The 15,237-nt window shown below is 39.4% G+C and overlaps 1 protein-coding gene across 1 annotated transcript; it reads right to left on the bottom strand.

Annotated features, from left to right (window-relative positions):
* Nucleotides 1–2,797: 2,797 nt before the first annotated feature.
* Nucleotides 2,798–14,435, bottom strand: cdc34a (cell division cycle 34 homolog (S. cerevisiae) a). The gene is made up of 5 exons (XM_072438429.1): nucleotides 14,035–14,435; nucleotides 8,200–8,286; nucleotides 7,166–7,263; nucleotides 6,425–6,559; nucleotides 2,798–4,890 (listed from the first exon to the last, which is right to left on the bottom strand). The coding sequence occupies exons 1-5, from the start codon at nucleotides 14,218–14,220 to the stop codon at nucleotides 4,662–4,664; spliced, it is 735 nt and encodes a 244-aa protein (XP_072294530.1). The 5' UTR covers nucleotides 14,221–14,435; the 3' UTR covers nucleotides 2,798–4,661.
* Between the last annotated feature and the right edge of the window lie 802 nt (nucleotides 14,436–15,237).

Here is a 15,237-nt window from a genome sequence, read left to right as displayed (position 1 = left end):
TGCACAAGCTTTAAGTAGCCTAGGCTTGGGGTGCACAGCCTGGATTTATCTGTAGGCCTAGTTCACAAGAACTACTTTTGATTCATGTAGTTCAGGGGTGTTCATACTATGGCCCGGGGGCGAAATGGGGCCCTCAGACTTCTTGGTGAATTGACCCAAATTGCAAAAATGGTGTGTTTTTTACTGCAATTTTAAATATTCTCCTTCAGTATAACTTCAATAACAAACATTATTTGGACAAAACAAATGTCACGGTTACAAGCCTAAATAAAGGTGTGTGCCAAACTTTAAAGCACCCGTCTGATTGGTTCACTGTGTTGACCTCGTCTGTGGTAGCCCTCTAGAACATTATTCCAAAATGCAGCCGTTCTCGAGAACGGACACCTCTGGTCAATGACAAACTGAAAGAAATAGACCCATATGTAGCCTCATTTCATCTATGGAGTTATTCCAGTTTTGTTTGCACAAAAGAGTTGTGAATCCGGTTGTTTGCAAAGAGTTAAACCGGCTCTACATTCTCCACCACAAGATAACAGTGAACCAGAACCTCGAGGATCAGCCCTCAGAGACGAGCATATTGTACAGAGTGTGATATCATGTAAACTTCATTCAAGAAAGAGTTTAGTCCCTTTATTTTTTCAATGAGGTCCAGTAAAAGGTCATTGCCTGATGTAATCACCCTGAGAAAAAAAGCCCACTTACCATATTAATTGCAAGACCATGATTGAACTCTCACCCTCTGCTGTAAGGTACAATCAGGGCACTTGCACTAAAAATATGATATCATTTTTCAAATACAGCATGTCATCTCATATTTCATAGTTGATGAGATATAACATACAACTATAAGATGACAACATGTCAAGCTCTATTATCAAAGCAATCAGCAAAGGAAGGCAAGGCGCTGAGCATGAGATCAGGGTGGTCCATACCTGAAAAGGTTAATGCTATTATTATGCTAATATTGGTTCTGTGCTCATTAAGAAGCTTCATCCTATACCAGTCAGTGTAAGATACAACAAGAGCGGAGCAGGGGTGAATAATATATAAACGTTGGGTCGTATGAATGTTGAAATAGCTGTGGAACCATTTGCATGCCATGAAGCCTAAGTGAAAAAAGGCGGTCAGACCAAACGGGCAGAAAAGCTCAGCAGGATGTCTAGTGCTCTGTATTTTCAGGTTGGTTCATTTATTTCTATAGCTTTGCATGTGTGCGGCCACTTGCAACAATCAATCATTTCTGTCACAGAGGAAAGAAACACACTTGACGTCATAAAGTGATGTCTACCCCACTTATATTGTTGTTATCCATCTCGTTCTAGCCAACACGTCCCCACCATCAACGTCTGTTGCCTTGGAGACTTGACATATTCTGTGACATATGGACTAATCCTACTTCCACCAACTCTAAAGTCAATATCTCACCGGTCTTCACCTGTTTTTACATTTAAGCACGCAATTGGTGCTGCTCAGATATGAACATATCACTGTGATCTCTATAATAAGAGAAGATGGCTCATTGCTGACAATATTTGATTTAAATGGTTTTGTTTCAGGAATGAATTAACAACCTACATAATCTCCACATATAGTTTGAACATGGATTAAATCTCAAATTAGCAAGAGCACTCATCAACACCTGCTAAATATGACCTGCTAAATATCAAAACAAACATTTCTATTTCACTTATTCTAGGTGTGTTGTGTTCGTGCCCCATTTGCCTGCTTCAGCAGTGTAAAGCCACACGTCACTGCCCTCTAGAGGCATGAAGCTCAAAATGAGTGGACTTGGCAAAACATGTAGACAATACCCTAGACCTAACCCTAACCCTAACCCAAAACTACAACAGTACAACAAACATGAAAAGGAAAAGGCATCATTGACAAAGAACATTAATAAGCAGGAGTGTCACAGTGAGAGGCACTTGTAGGTCAAGTATCCATTCTCACGTTACAGTTTCTATTTTTGACCATGACTACGCATTTCACTAAAACATAGTTAAAATGTAATTACGATTTTGCTCATAAGGATAGAATTTTGTGTAATGATGGCAATGGGATTCATTTTATTTAATTAAACTCAGTGCTACTTCCTGTAATTTTGTACTCAACCTTTCTTCACTTGACTGATCTATGACCTGACCTAAATATTTATCACAGGTAAATATCCCACCAAAGCAGTTGGAGAACATGAAACTATGTCATATGCACTTTAAGGTCTCCACCTGTCTGAGTGACTACAGTAAACACATCCAGCTTCATTGAAAATACTGGTGCAAAGGACATGCCCAGGTATTACATCTCACTCCCCTTTTCCACCAGCTGTTGCCGGTGTTAGTTCTGGGTTACAATTCAGAACAAATTCTGCTTTTTTTCCACTTAAAAAATGCTGCTCTGCACCAGTAAATAGCTGGGCCAGAAATGAGAACCAGTTCCACTAGAAAATTAAACATATTTAAAGAAATCAATAGAGAAAGCAAAAGAAAGTAAAATTCAGCTGAAAGATAACTTAAAACTAGGGATCCGTTTCGGTGGAATTTTTTAAATAGTAAAGCTAGTAAATAATACGTTGCTATGGCAACAGACACTAGCCCTTATTTGGTGGAAAACTGAGCTGGCACAGCCCAGAACCAGCACCTGGTGGAAAAGGGGCATCAGAGGCAAGATGCAGTCAGTCCTACAGTGAGTTTGTACAAGAGACAATCCTCTATAGTTTACAGCAGCACTGTTGAATGCTCCGATTGTTTTTTATGTTTGCATATTTTCTTCTTATGGACAGTTTTATCACACATCAACATCTAATAAAGATCTTTATTTCAGATTTTAAATAGATTTACAAACATAAGAAAAAGGAAATGTAAACAGGAAAAACATCAAAAGATCGTTGAAATATCCACATGAGCATATCAAGGTAGAGCTTGTAAACAGTCCTTTCGCGGTCGTAAAGTGTGACTTTCGGGAAGATGGTTTGTTGGTTGCTTTGCTGTATTCCTGAGATGTTTCCATAAACTATTAGGAGCTTCAACAAATCAGCTTTAATGTAAAACCATAATGGGGGTATTGTGAAAAAGGGATTCAATGGCATTTTCCATTCATAAAAGAGAACATTAGTCATTCATCATTTAGTCAAGAAGACATTTGAGGTTGTTGAGCAATACATTTGCAATTGTTCATTTTAGAACATATTGCAGCTCACACCACCTTTTGAAAATAAAAGATCACATTGAGCCATAAAAACCCTTCACCCATTCACAATCCATGTGTTAGAGTAAGTTAAGAAGACATCACAACACATGATAGTTTTCAAAACCACGAACCCCATCAAAAGAATGCTGGTGAAAAACTGTATCCTTTTCATGCTCGAGACCCCATCAACATGCCAAACCAATTTACTGTGCTTCTAATGGCCAAATAATAATATTCACTCTTATTGAAAACATACTGCAATGAGAATAGTTAACTATAGTTATGAATTGCTGTAAGAGTGCATTTAAATTTTCCTAAAACTCATTTTTTAACCAAATGGACCCCATCAGTCTATATAATAATAAGACATTGCTACGCAAATCGCTACGTTAATGTGGCTAGTTTTTTTTAAATTACCTTGCTCCACTTATTACCACTAGGAGGCAGGCTCAATCCAGAGTATTGCCTTAAATAGAAATGGAGCTCTGCTCAGAAAAATGCTAAGACAAGTATATCCTCAAGACTGAAAGCCAACACATGGTCTGGTGTTGCAACAACAAGACACACTCTGTTGACCCTGTTTTGGCTCATTAAAGGTTACACCACGTCCACAGATGTGACAGTAGCTGATCTTTCACCATCTTTCAGGACGATAGAAGTTGACACCATGCATTTGTGTTATTCAGCTGTAGCATACTGTTCCTCGGTTCAACCGTTTGATGTTACCTTTTTATCCCAGCCTGAACTAATCTGACAGGTGGAGCTATAAATACACTGCATTTTGTTCCACTGCTTATTCAAACTCCAATCTGAGACCTCACAAGCCTGCAAAATCTTCTCCTGGCAAGTAAGTTGTTTTCCAAGTTTTGGCCTGTTGTCCCTTTGTGACTTGGAGCACAAGAAAGGCACAAGGAAATAAATGGCTGTCTGAAATGAAGAACATCCCTGTTTGCACCGCCGCAGCCCTGGGGTCCAAAATGTCATAGGCAAAGCGGCTCGTCAGGCAGGGGTCACCTAGACAGGGCTTAATTGGGGACGTGACCTAGTTTTGAGAGTTTTAACAACTCCTGAATCAAACTGAACAAAAGTCAGTTTGAAGTTTCTATGCAGCTTAATGGCATTTAAAAAAAAAAAAAAAACGGTTCCAGTTTGAGATGTACAATTCTTCCCTGCTGTAGAGAAAAGGCCCTCACCAATGCCTTCTAACAACCTAATTCTGAAATTGAATAAACCGAGTGGACAAGAAACGAAGGAAGTCAAATGCAATCATATCTGTAGAAGGAGAAGACATATTTAAAAACCTATAAAAACAGCAACAACCTTTCTTGCCGAGTTTAGAGTGCATGTTGTCGCTGCACTGCGAGTGTGAGTGATGAATACAAAGCCAAAGTCTCAAAGTTCAATTCATGGGAGATGGAGGTGAGAAGAAGTGGGAAGGGGGGGTCTGAGGGAGGAGCAGGGACAGCACTGCGAGGTCAGGAGTCCTCGTTGCCAGAGTCGTCGTCATAGCAACAGTCTTCGTTATCCTCGTCCTCCTCCTCATCGTCTTCGTCCAAGTCCTCGTCATCGCAATAATCGTCGTACAACAGATTGTAGCCGTCGTCCGTGGGCTGGACCTGAGTGCGGACACAGTATTCGTCCAATGTCACCGGGACTTTCACTCCGTCCCGCTCCGCATCGGCTTTGGTGGACAACACTTGCTTGCTGTAACAATAACGGAAAGAATTTAATCATGAATAAAAGGAAACATGCTTTTGTCTTCTATGTAGTATGACACCGGTGGATCATCATTTATTGCTTTGCGTTTTATCTTAAATCATTTTTTTATTTTTTAAATCTGTGTAATCCCTTATTAGTCATTGTAGAAAAAGATTCAGTTGTAGTCATCTGGACACTGTTTTTCAACTCTTGTTCAAACGTTTAAAGAAAAAAGCCAATCTATGGACAGCAGCAGTGACATGTTTTTCATCTGTGTCAAAATGGCTACACGATGCTTCTGAACCCAATGTGTATCACCCGTTAATCAAGTCGTGGGGGGGCTGGGGGCATGAGGGGGAGGGGAACACTATACTTTTCTGAGTACTCAAATATGCATGAATCACTCTAAATATAACTTGGGCAAATAAAGTAATAAAAGATAGAGAACAACAGATTCGTGAAGATGTAAAACGGCACAAGCCTCGACTGCTTTTGTGGTCCGTGTTTCTCAGTCTGAAAAAAGCTGTTCTAAAGCTGTGCATTTTACAGTGTCAGTGAAAGCAGGAAGGAGATATAGATTTAAAGACTTCCATTCGCAGTTTTGAAAATTCAGGTAATTTAATCAATTTTGAACATTCCAGGGAAAGGGAAAACATGTCCATGGAGACATGCAGAGGTTGCAGAAAAGTTACAAAGTGCACAGTAGTTTTGGCCTCTGAGGCCTGATTTACTCAGATTATAAGTGATCACAAACTCTGCACAGAGGAAAATCTGATTTGGAGTTCCACCTAAAATTTCTTTGGTAAATACAGGTCAAAGTAAAGTTGGTGTCTGGATAAATCTGGGCATTTGTTCGGTCTTGACAACTTTAAAAGAAAATGTGCATTATTTGTATATATTAGCATTTAAAAATGCTCTAATGCAATTTAGTTGTAATGTACTTTTTTTTTTAAATAACAAACCAAATAAAATGTTGATCTCTGTCGTTTACACGATAATTTATGGACAGCAGAAAAGATTCTTAGATTCAGAAGAGTGCATTTGACACTCAGAGGGAAGAGGATTTCCTTTTTCTTTTTAAAGGATTTTTAAGCCCGTAGGCTTTATTAGACCATTTGAGCGTGAAATGGGGTCGAGAGAAGGGAGGACCTGCAGCAAATCGAACTCATGCTGTGGCTGGTTGCATGTGGAGCTTGGTATGTGTGCTGCTGCCTTAACCACTCGACCACCGGGCAGCATGGATGAGCCTATTTGCTACTCCAGATTTGTTTTTGATGAGAAAATTATTAAAAGCTCAAAAAGCTTTGCTTGATATGTGTCCTTTAAATGTTTAGGAATTTTAGGGTGATTTTTTGTTGTTTGGAGTAAAACTCAGTTGATTTGACTGGAAATAAGTGGGTTACAGCTTTATTTTTGTTTAAACATAGCAGCTTAATATCAGATGGTGGACAAAAAGTAATAAATTAAGAAGTAACAAGTCCAAGGTAAGTTACTAAATTATGAAATATTAAAGACAGCAGAATGCTTTTGTGTTGTTTACCTGATGATATCTATGTATTCCCTGTCCTTGCCTTTGCTCTCCCTCCATTTGCGGTACATGACTGAGGCATCAACGTTGGCTGGTGAAAATGTATTGGGCTCATTGAGCAGCGAGATCACGCTGAGCAAGATGGTCCTGGGAAGACACAAACACACTTATTGAACACAGGAGGCACATTCAAATAGAGAACGAGTGAAAGACATATACAGGGCAAGGACCAGGAAGTAGCAGTGGGACGAGAGCGGAAAGGTGGAGGTAAGATGAGATGAGAGGCATTGAGGCTTGAGCACAAAGCAACGAGGTGGATAGAAACAAGGACAGATGGAGGGGGGAGGATGGAGAAGGTCGCACAAGCAGCGTGCCCTGATCCATTTGTCTCTGCCGTCGTCTGTTAGACTTTGCTTTCTGCTTAGAGGGCTAGAACCATGTACGTAAAAGTACCGGTATATTGTATGGCTCGTCATTGTCTTTGTTCAATAGGACATGGATGACCAGCGCTGCAGCAGTGCTCGGTAGATACAAATATCTCAATAGTTTTGCACAGGCGGATTAGGAAAGTTTTGCTATTGACAGTTATTTTGAGCATTTCACTATAGAATTACACGTGCAGTGAGTGTTCATGGCTCTTAAGGCTTCTGTGTTAGGAACAGGGACAACGAAAAGCAGTAACTTCATAATTGTTCTATTTAAATAATAATAAAAACAAAAAGGATAGAGAACATGTCTTGTACTAACACACACCTGACATTTTGTGTTGGGTTCCACCTTTCTGAAGGCAGCTCGCCACTTTGTGGATCGTCAACAGGTGGGTGTAGAATAGAAATACAAACGTCTCCATTCTAAAAGGACAAATCAAAGAATAGAAAATAGAAAATCTCTAGACTTATGACACCACTGTCCCTGCCTGCTCCAAAAGGTCTCTGCAAACAGAAAATCTTCACTGCACAAAAAAAAAATCCAACCTGAAATGAACATAAACTAAACACATAAAAATGTTTACAATGTGATTCAGTGAGTGACTGGCATACGGGCATTTTCCCAGTGTGTTGATGTGTACATGGGCCAGTGTGGGCCGAGCTATAGAGGCGACGAGCAGCGTCCGCGAGCTGACGAGACTAGAGATCTGGGGCAGACGGGATTTCCAGCTTACATTATATAGTAGGATATCATACAACTCTGGTGTGTGTGTGTGTGTCTAAAAAAATCTATTTATTTTATTGACTTATTTTCTGATTTATTCATTTTTCCTGGTGGAGGTCAGAGGCCAAACCCCCTGTAATGAATAGGATTCCCAGGAGTAAATATTACTTCAATTCCACTTTTTTCCCCATTACGCCCCTGCTACACAAGTCATTAACAAGATGTTTATATTTTTCAGTGTAAGTGGATTAAAGCACTTAATCAAAAGTAAATCTAACAGAAATACCTGCTGTAATTGTATTATTTCATGAAAGCACGTCACTTGGACTGATGTGATACTGGCGTGACCACAGTCCATGGGAACGCTCAGGGAGTTTGTGTGTTTGCTCAGGCACATGAAGAATTAGGGAACATTAATTGACACTTTGTGCTGTATGCATGGAACTATGTGTCATTGTTTGCTTTTCTTAAAAGAAGGTGGTGCCTTGCAGATAGACCCTGATTCAGTTTTTAGCAAAGAGAAATAAGAGGAACTGATTATCAGCAGAGTTCATTTTAAAAATATGTCGGTGTAATCCCTCATTCGTCCAGGCGTGTTCCATAGTTCATTTTAAAAAGCAGAAATACTCAGTTACCTCGTAAATGTTGGGATGCCACATTTTGGTGAGAAAGCGGAAGGACGGTGGAGAATATGGGTAGTCAACAGGAAACTTGAGTCGTGCCTGAAGAGAAGGTAAACAGGAGAGACATTTAGAAATAGTAACAATTCAAACGTTTATTATATTATATATTTTATATACATTATACATATTTTACAATACTATGAAAATCAAAAATGTGTAGAGGTTTTGTACAGATGCCAATCAACACGTTTCACAATAAAAACATAAAATAATAACACTCATAACAAAAACATTTAAAGCTTATAAATGCATCAACATTATCATTAGAAATGGGGCTGAGCAAGATTTTTTCCCTATATATTGCTCAATTTCGATTATCGCTTTAATTGTTCTTTACCGTATTAAAAAAATGGTTTTCAATATGAATTTATTGAACATAAACAAAACAGACTTTAAGCCAGTGGCATTCAACACAAAAATAAATGGTCAAATTTGTTCCATCTGAACTCTGCTCCAAACCACATGTTTTACTGAGGACAAGGACTGGCTGTGGACCACTCTATATCAAGAAGACCCAAGCATATCATTGACAAATAGATGACTGAACCACAGTCTTGATTTTAATGTTGTTAAGCCGTCAAGCTCATCAGAAGAAGATCTCTAAAAATAGCAGCCAGCATCAGGAACATGGCAAATGATGGGAAATGTAATACGCTATAGAGGGAGGGGGCGGGGCCCTCACGTGCAGAATGTTATCCGCTGGGTAAGACGTACACAAGGGGAGTCCTCTACAGCTGTTCCCGCAACCCAAGACAATCCACCAATCCAGCTCTTTGCAACCGCGTGCTAGCATAATATGGCCCCGCGTTTAAACCACACATGCTTAGCTCGACAATGGGACCTGTGTGTATGATCCTCCCCCTGACCATAAGGTGCTCTACGGGAGAGACAAGGGGGAGACACCACCAAATACACTGATTACACACACACATCACTCACACAGCATGAAGCCTGGTGCTCTGTAGCGCTCAGCTCACACACACGTGTACTGTCGATTTAGCGTGGTCAGCTGCTGTTAGGCAAATACCATTAGCCAACTACCATTAGCCATTGCCTTGGTAATGTTGTTCAGTGCAAAGTTGATTGAATAACATAAAAGGCATAAAATACATGTTTCAAGCATTAATGTACTATGTCTAATGTTAATGTCTAAATACTTTACAAATTCACATTTTAAATATGCAGATGTATCGGTATATTTTTTTATTTTACACCTGCAAAAACATTCAACTCAAAACTAAAATAAACCCTTATTCAAATTGCATTGCGACGTTCGATTACATATTTAAAAAATATTATAATAAAATGTTTGTAAAGTTCATTAGAAAGGAGATCCGAGCGTTCTAAAACCTCTCAATATAACAGTTTTTGTCATAGTTCTTGGGCTAACGCTTCACAATAACAGGTTTATACAAAACATTAGGCATCTTTGAGCCATAATGTTTCTTAACAAGCAAATGAGGTGCAGCTTGTGGTTGAGTATGGAGCAGGATTCCACCCTACACTGTCCGGTCGAAAAATGCTCTTTGGTTTCCACCAGTGGCCAACCTAATGCTCTGTGCTTGCTTTGAGAACTTGTCTTTTGCTGCTCTGGGCTCTGTGCACAAAAGCACCTGTTAACGTCAGTACTTCCAGTTTAATTCCATCTCTACGGGGTCCACTCGGTCAGTCTAAATGAATACTATGAGATCAGGCAGTGACCAGCAAACAGTGGTGGATGTTCAAGACTTTACAAAACAGGTTTACCAAAGGACACTTGTGTTTGTGTCTCAATGCAAACGCCAATTTCACTGTTGAGGCATAAACAGTTTGAAAATAAAACAAATTCAAATAACTTAAATAGTCTTCACATACGTTAGCATTAGCTTTGAGACACAATGAGCTAGAGTTCAGGGTCAGCTCAGTGTCTTTTTCAGAGAAGTGGGAAAACAACAGTGCATGTAATCCCTGTTGGAAATGTACCCTACTCCTACTCTTTTCTCTGTTCACACAAGTCACTGCATTTTATAGTTTAGAGTATATTATTAAGAGTCCTTTTCAGTCCCGATATGTTTGCTGTTAGTTTGGTTGTGTCTCTCGCTCATAAGTGTGTCCAGTTCCACATCTAAACAGGAGCCCTTTTCTGGGCGTGCATGGTCTGGGTGGTCTTCATTATACACAGCCATCATATTTTCTATATCAATATATACAAGACATGCTTTGTGACATACGTTTTTATGCTAACAAGTGTATGGTGGCCGCTGCACCCAACAGACACTGATATTCCCTCTGTACACATGTACTTTACATTATGTTGTGAGGATACTGTATTTATGCACGCAACAGTCTGTTCTTGTTCGGGCTTCAGTATCAGACTATCATGGCATCAGAAATCAAACGTTTCAAGATCATGCAGCAACTGGTATCAGTTCAAACAAGCGTTGTGTCATTCACTGCGGTTTTCGCAGAGCTGCATGTCCCAACATGCAAACACTGACTTGTGTATCATATTAATGATTTAAGTAGCAAGTAAGGTCATTTTCAGTTATTTCACTTTGAATATGATAAAGAACTTTCCTTACTATAATATACACAACAAAAGACAAAGCGAGTATCAGTCTATCTCTATTTGGAATTCTGATTTAGACAGCTTGAAATGTCTTCAGGAATCATCCATGTGACATGGTTGTTCCAAAATCAGTATCAACATCCATTAAACTAGCTATATAAACCTGCCTCAATTGGAAAATGCACTCAAGCTCAATCGTAATCAGACACACCATTTGGAATTGTTTGGCAGAGTTAAGGGGGTGCTGGATTTAGTATGGAAAAAGTCTTCTCTACCACCAAGTGCACCCTTGAAAGGACAAGTACCAGACTACTTTCTGAGTAGAGAACATTGAGAAAGTTCTCTCGAGACAAGAGGTCTCTCAGAACCAAAGTGAACTAAGGCCTTGAATCTCACACATGCCTCTCCTTTATCTTCTCATGATCTCAGTGTGTACATGTTCCGTCTTTTCCCTGTCCAGCTCTGGTTTCCTTGTGACACAGCCGGAGGGGGGAAACATGACTCCTGCAGAGGCCCCAAACAGGACAGACCCAGCCAAGCCCTGTGCAACTGGGTTGGGTCTGCTCTTCTGCTATGCAACTAGCCTTCCTCTGCAGCAGCAAAGGAAGTACACATGTACTTGACTTGGAAAAGTCAGCTGTTCAGCCAAGTGGCTGTAATAGTTATTATAAATGCACAGTGATGGTATAGAAAGTAGGGCTGAGAATCACAGAGTCCTTCACAATTCGATATTCACCCTTTGAGGCAACCGCTGTTGTGATTTCGGATTTTTTAAATTGAAATTGAATTACAATAACTGACTCATGATACAATACTACAATTTTGCGATACATGCCATAATCAATATATTGGACATGATATTCTGCGACATGTCATCCTTTTTCAGAACCAAATACACTTTAACATTAGTATGTCTTTGTTAAACCACAACCTGCACCAACTTAATACAGTTCATTAAACTTTATATGTTAAATGTTTTGTAATAAGTTTACAACAAAAGGTGTATCGCTGTCACAATATAATTACGAAAACTAACCACAGCAATATATATCGATACAGCAGTCCATGATATTGATACTGTATCACCAAATTAATAAATAATAAATTCCGATATTTTAGAAATCCCCAATAGAAAGATTGGCTAATTGGCTTTGGCTCTGGATTGGATAAATCCCTGAGGTGGTTTATCAAGATAAAACAAATTATGAAAGAGAAGTCAGCAATCTCAAGTGTGGGTGGACAAACGGAGCCTTACTTTCATCTGACTAAATGGAGGAGCTGCAGAGTGGATTCCAGTGATACCACAACAAATAACAGATGCCTGCCATGCATCACCATCACAACCTTGTGTGAAAGACCACCACATGACAGCACAGCCTATTCCAGCCACTCTACTTAAAAAAAAAGAGTCGGTAGCCGTCACAGGAAATACATGGAGAAACCCACTTGTAACACATTGCATTATCAAGACAAATACTGTACACTTCTGCTAAACAAATAAATGGCACATGTTGTTGTTCTTTGTACTGATTCACTACAAGCAGAGGAGATAAAGACTCGCCGACTTAAGAGTGTGACCTAGTTACGAAGTGGTGATGTTCTTGCCCCAACATGTCCCATCACAAACGTTTAAAAAAGGAAAAATTCAGGCAGTTACCGAAATTGGTAAATTGCAAGCCTATTAGCAAGCCACACAATACTCTGATGAGCTGGAAAAACAAGTCTGACAATTCAAGTAAGATTGTGGAACTGTCAAAATGTAAAATATTGCTTTGTTTTAAATGTGATAATAACAACAATACATTGTATGTTTAATTATAGAGCCCAATCTTGCATTTTGCCTTCACAAGTAAAAACTGGACTGGAGTTACTGTATTGAGAGCAGCCAAAGGGAGTGCTGACATTACAAGGCATAAACACCCACAAAACACATGAAAAGTCAAAGATGAGGGAGCATTGTGCCACATATGAGAGCCTCCTTACTCGCACAGCCCTTGTTAAAATGACTTTACTCTTTGACGTAGTTCAAAGTGAGCACCACAGCCTGAAAGCCTGACTCAGCCAAGTGTCATGTGATGTCACAGCCAGCACAGGCAGTTGCTGTGTGTCGTAGCAGTTAGTTGGCCTCACTGGGACAGCTAGGGCGTTACTTTGAATAATAATGAAAACTGGTTGGATAGAAACCTAGCACCGAACAATGAGCTACAGCCGAGCGATAGATTTCACAGGCAGGCAGAGCGTTCCTGTCAGCACAAAGGAATTCTGTACGCCGCAGCAGCCTCACAGAAGCAGTGTGCTCTGGGCTGAGGCAAGTGGCTGTGCCCACTTTAAATGTCCAAGTCTTGTAAGGAATTAGGTGGAAAATATGTAATGCACATTTTATCTTCAATTTCACTGTACAGACTGACTGGAGAAAAGCCTATAAAAAATAGATGTTAAAAAGTATTATGAATAAAATTAAAGTAGTCATCAAAACATGTTTGAAGGAAATCACATTACTTGATCTTGCCTCAACAGCATCAGAGTCATGAGAGGTGTCACTAGGTCACACTGGACTTTGAAGAACTAATGCTCTGGCTATAAAAAGTTACACTAAATGTTGAACATGTATAGGAAACAAGATCACTGAGGCAGTGATGATGTTTCTCAAAATAAATGTACACTCTAAAGAGCTCTTATACTGAGAAAACTGATCATTGTAAAAGTTGCTGGTTGGATTTGAAATTATGAACCAAAAACGTCATAAATGAGACAATATATGCTAGTGTAATATTACAGTTGGGCCGTTACTTTCATGCGTTACTGAAACGAGTTAACGTTAGTTAACAAACTGACGTATACAAACAGCAGACTTTAGATAACTCAAAAGAGCAACAGCAGTAGTTTAATAGTGACACTCAAAAAGAACAACTGAGCAAAACTAATCCATTATACATTACATTAAATATGATTTGATTAGTATTTGGTCTTCACACGGGTTGCTAAATGTACGTGCAACATTTTGAATTTTAAACAACTGGTTTTGATTGACGCAGTTTCAGTTAGGATCTAAAAACACGAAACTTCACTAAAAAAAGTTATTTTCCGAAAATAAATGACATGAAAACCAATTTATCCCACCGCATTTTAGTGGATGATAAGATTAGGGCTCCGTGAAAAACCAAACGATGGGGGAGAATAAGCCCACTTTTCTCGCTTAAGAACAATAGAAAGGCTGCTAGCTAACGTTAGCTACTCACCTTAAAATAACCACCCTCGTAGTGGGTGTTTGGGGGTCCAAATATTGCCACTTCCCAGTTGTACATGTCCGACTCGTCCACCAAAGTAACTTTGAAGCCTTCTACTGGTTCGTCTTGGAGACTTTTCATCTCCAGCATGAGAGCTTTTTGGGAACTGGCTACATGATGATGTCCATGTTGAGCCATAGTCCCAAATGGTCTTAGTAAATGTATTCGCGACCCACCAGGGCTGTAACAGTGAAGAGGGAAATGTTAGCCTCGATCAAACAAACACCTGAAGAGCCTGAAACGCGGTTCTCCTCTGGACGGTCCAAACGCGATCTCAACCGTGACGGGTCTTTATTTGGTCCAAGCTGAACCTCTTCCTCGTCTGTTGTTGTGAACAGATATTGACGACCTGCCCCCGAGTGTCAAGTTACCGGTCTTTCAAAGCCACTTCCGCTCCGGTGAATTATAATCTATTGCATGTTCTGCTTTGATCGCAATAATAAACTCATACGCCTTTAATGCAATCCTTTGTCGGGTATGCCAGTGCAGGATTCAATGGATTCAACTGAAAATTAAAATGCAAACAAACATGCGCTTACGTTTTATTTTGAAGAGAAGGAAACGTTGTATGGCGCTATTAAACCAGTGGTTCCCAAAGTGGGGGTCGCGAGGTGCATTCAAGATAATGTTAAAATTATGACACTGTATTGAATCCCTTTTTTAAAATATTGAAAACAGTCAGCTATAGTGAAATTGGGTCAGACAAAACACGGAAATAAATATATATGGACCTAATTTTAAATGGATTAAAACTTGAAATGATTGTAGAAAGCTATTTCATTTTTTGCGGGGGTCCCGAGTTGGTTTCATGGTTATTTTTGGGGTCCCAATCGGAAAAGTTTAATTCCCATTAAATAATCAGTTACCTCCTATGAGCACAGCAGATATCCATCCATGAACTTTTCTGTATTTTTTAACAGTAATTTAAATTGTCAGAAGTTTAAAAATGGTTAAATTACTTTTGATACCAAAATATGTAACATTAAATTAGCTGCAGCTTCGTATGAGTAATACGTAACATGGACCGAGTCAAAACAATAAAACCCAAGGTGCGCAACTCAAACAAAATATGGATCCAATTAAGTTAATTTATCATCCCGGACAGTATACATATTTAAGTTATAAATCAAGTACGTTTGAATGTGAACTTTTACT

Source organism: Eucyclogobius newberryi, unplaced genomic scaffold, assembly GCF_026437365.1.
Source record: "Eucyclogobius newberryi isolate DKJ021-1_F unplaced genomic scaffold, fEucNew1.0.hap1 SCAF_9, whole genome shotgun sequence".
Lineage (NCBI taxonomy): Eukaryota > Metazoa > Chordata > Actinopteri > Gobiiformes > Gobiidae > Eucyclogobius > Eucyclogobius newberryi.
The sequence above is the reverse complement of the archived record's forward strand: the minus strand, read 5'-3'. Positions and strand labels throughout refer to the sequence as shown.

What these genes read in the sequence shown, in the direction of transcription:
- cdc34a (XM_072438429.1), bottom strand. Translation starts at nt 14,220, where the DNA reads ATGGCTCAACATGGACATCATCATGTAGCCAGTTCCCAAAAAGCTCTC. An exon ending in ACGAGGGTGGTTATTTTAAG is followed by an intron (nt 8,287 to 14,034) that starts GTGAGTAGCTAA and finishes CCTTCTCTTCAG; the next exon opens with GCACGACTCAAGTTTCCTGT. An exon ending in AACCCAACACAAAATGTCAG is followed by an intron (nt 6,560 to 7,165) that starts GTGTGTGTTAGT and finishes GTGTCTTCCCAG; the next exon opens with GACCATCTTGCTCAGCGTGA.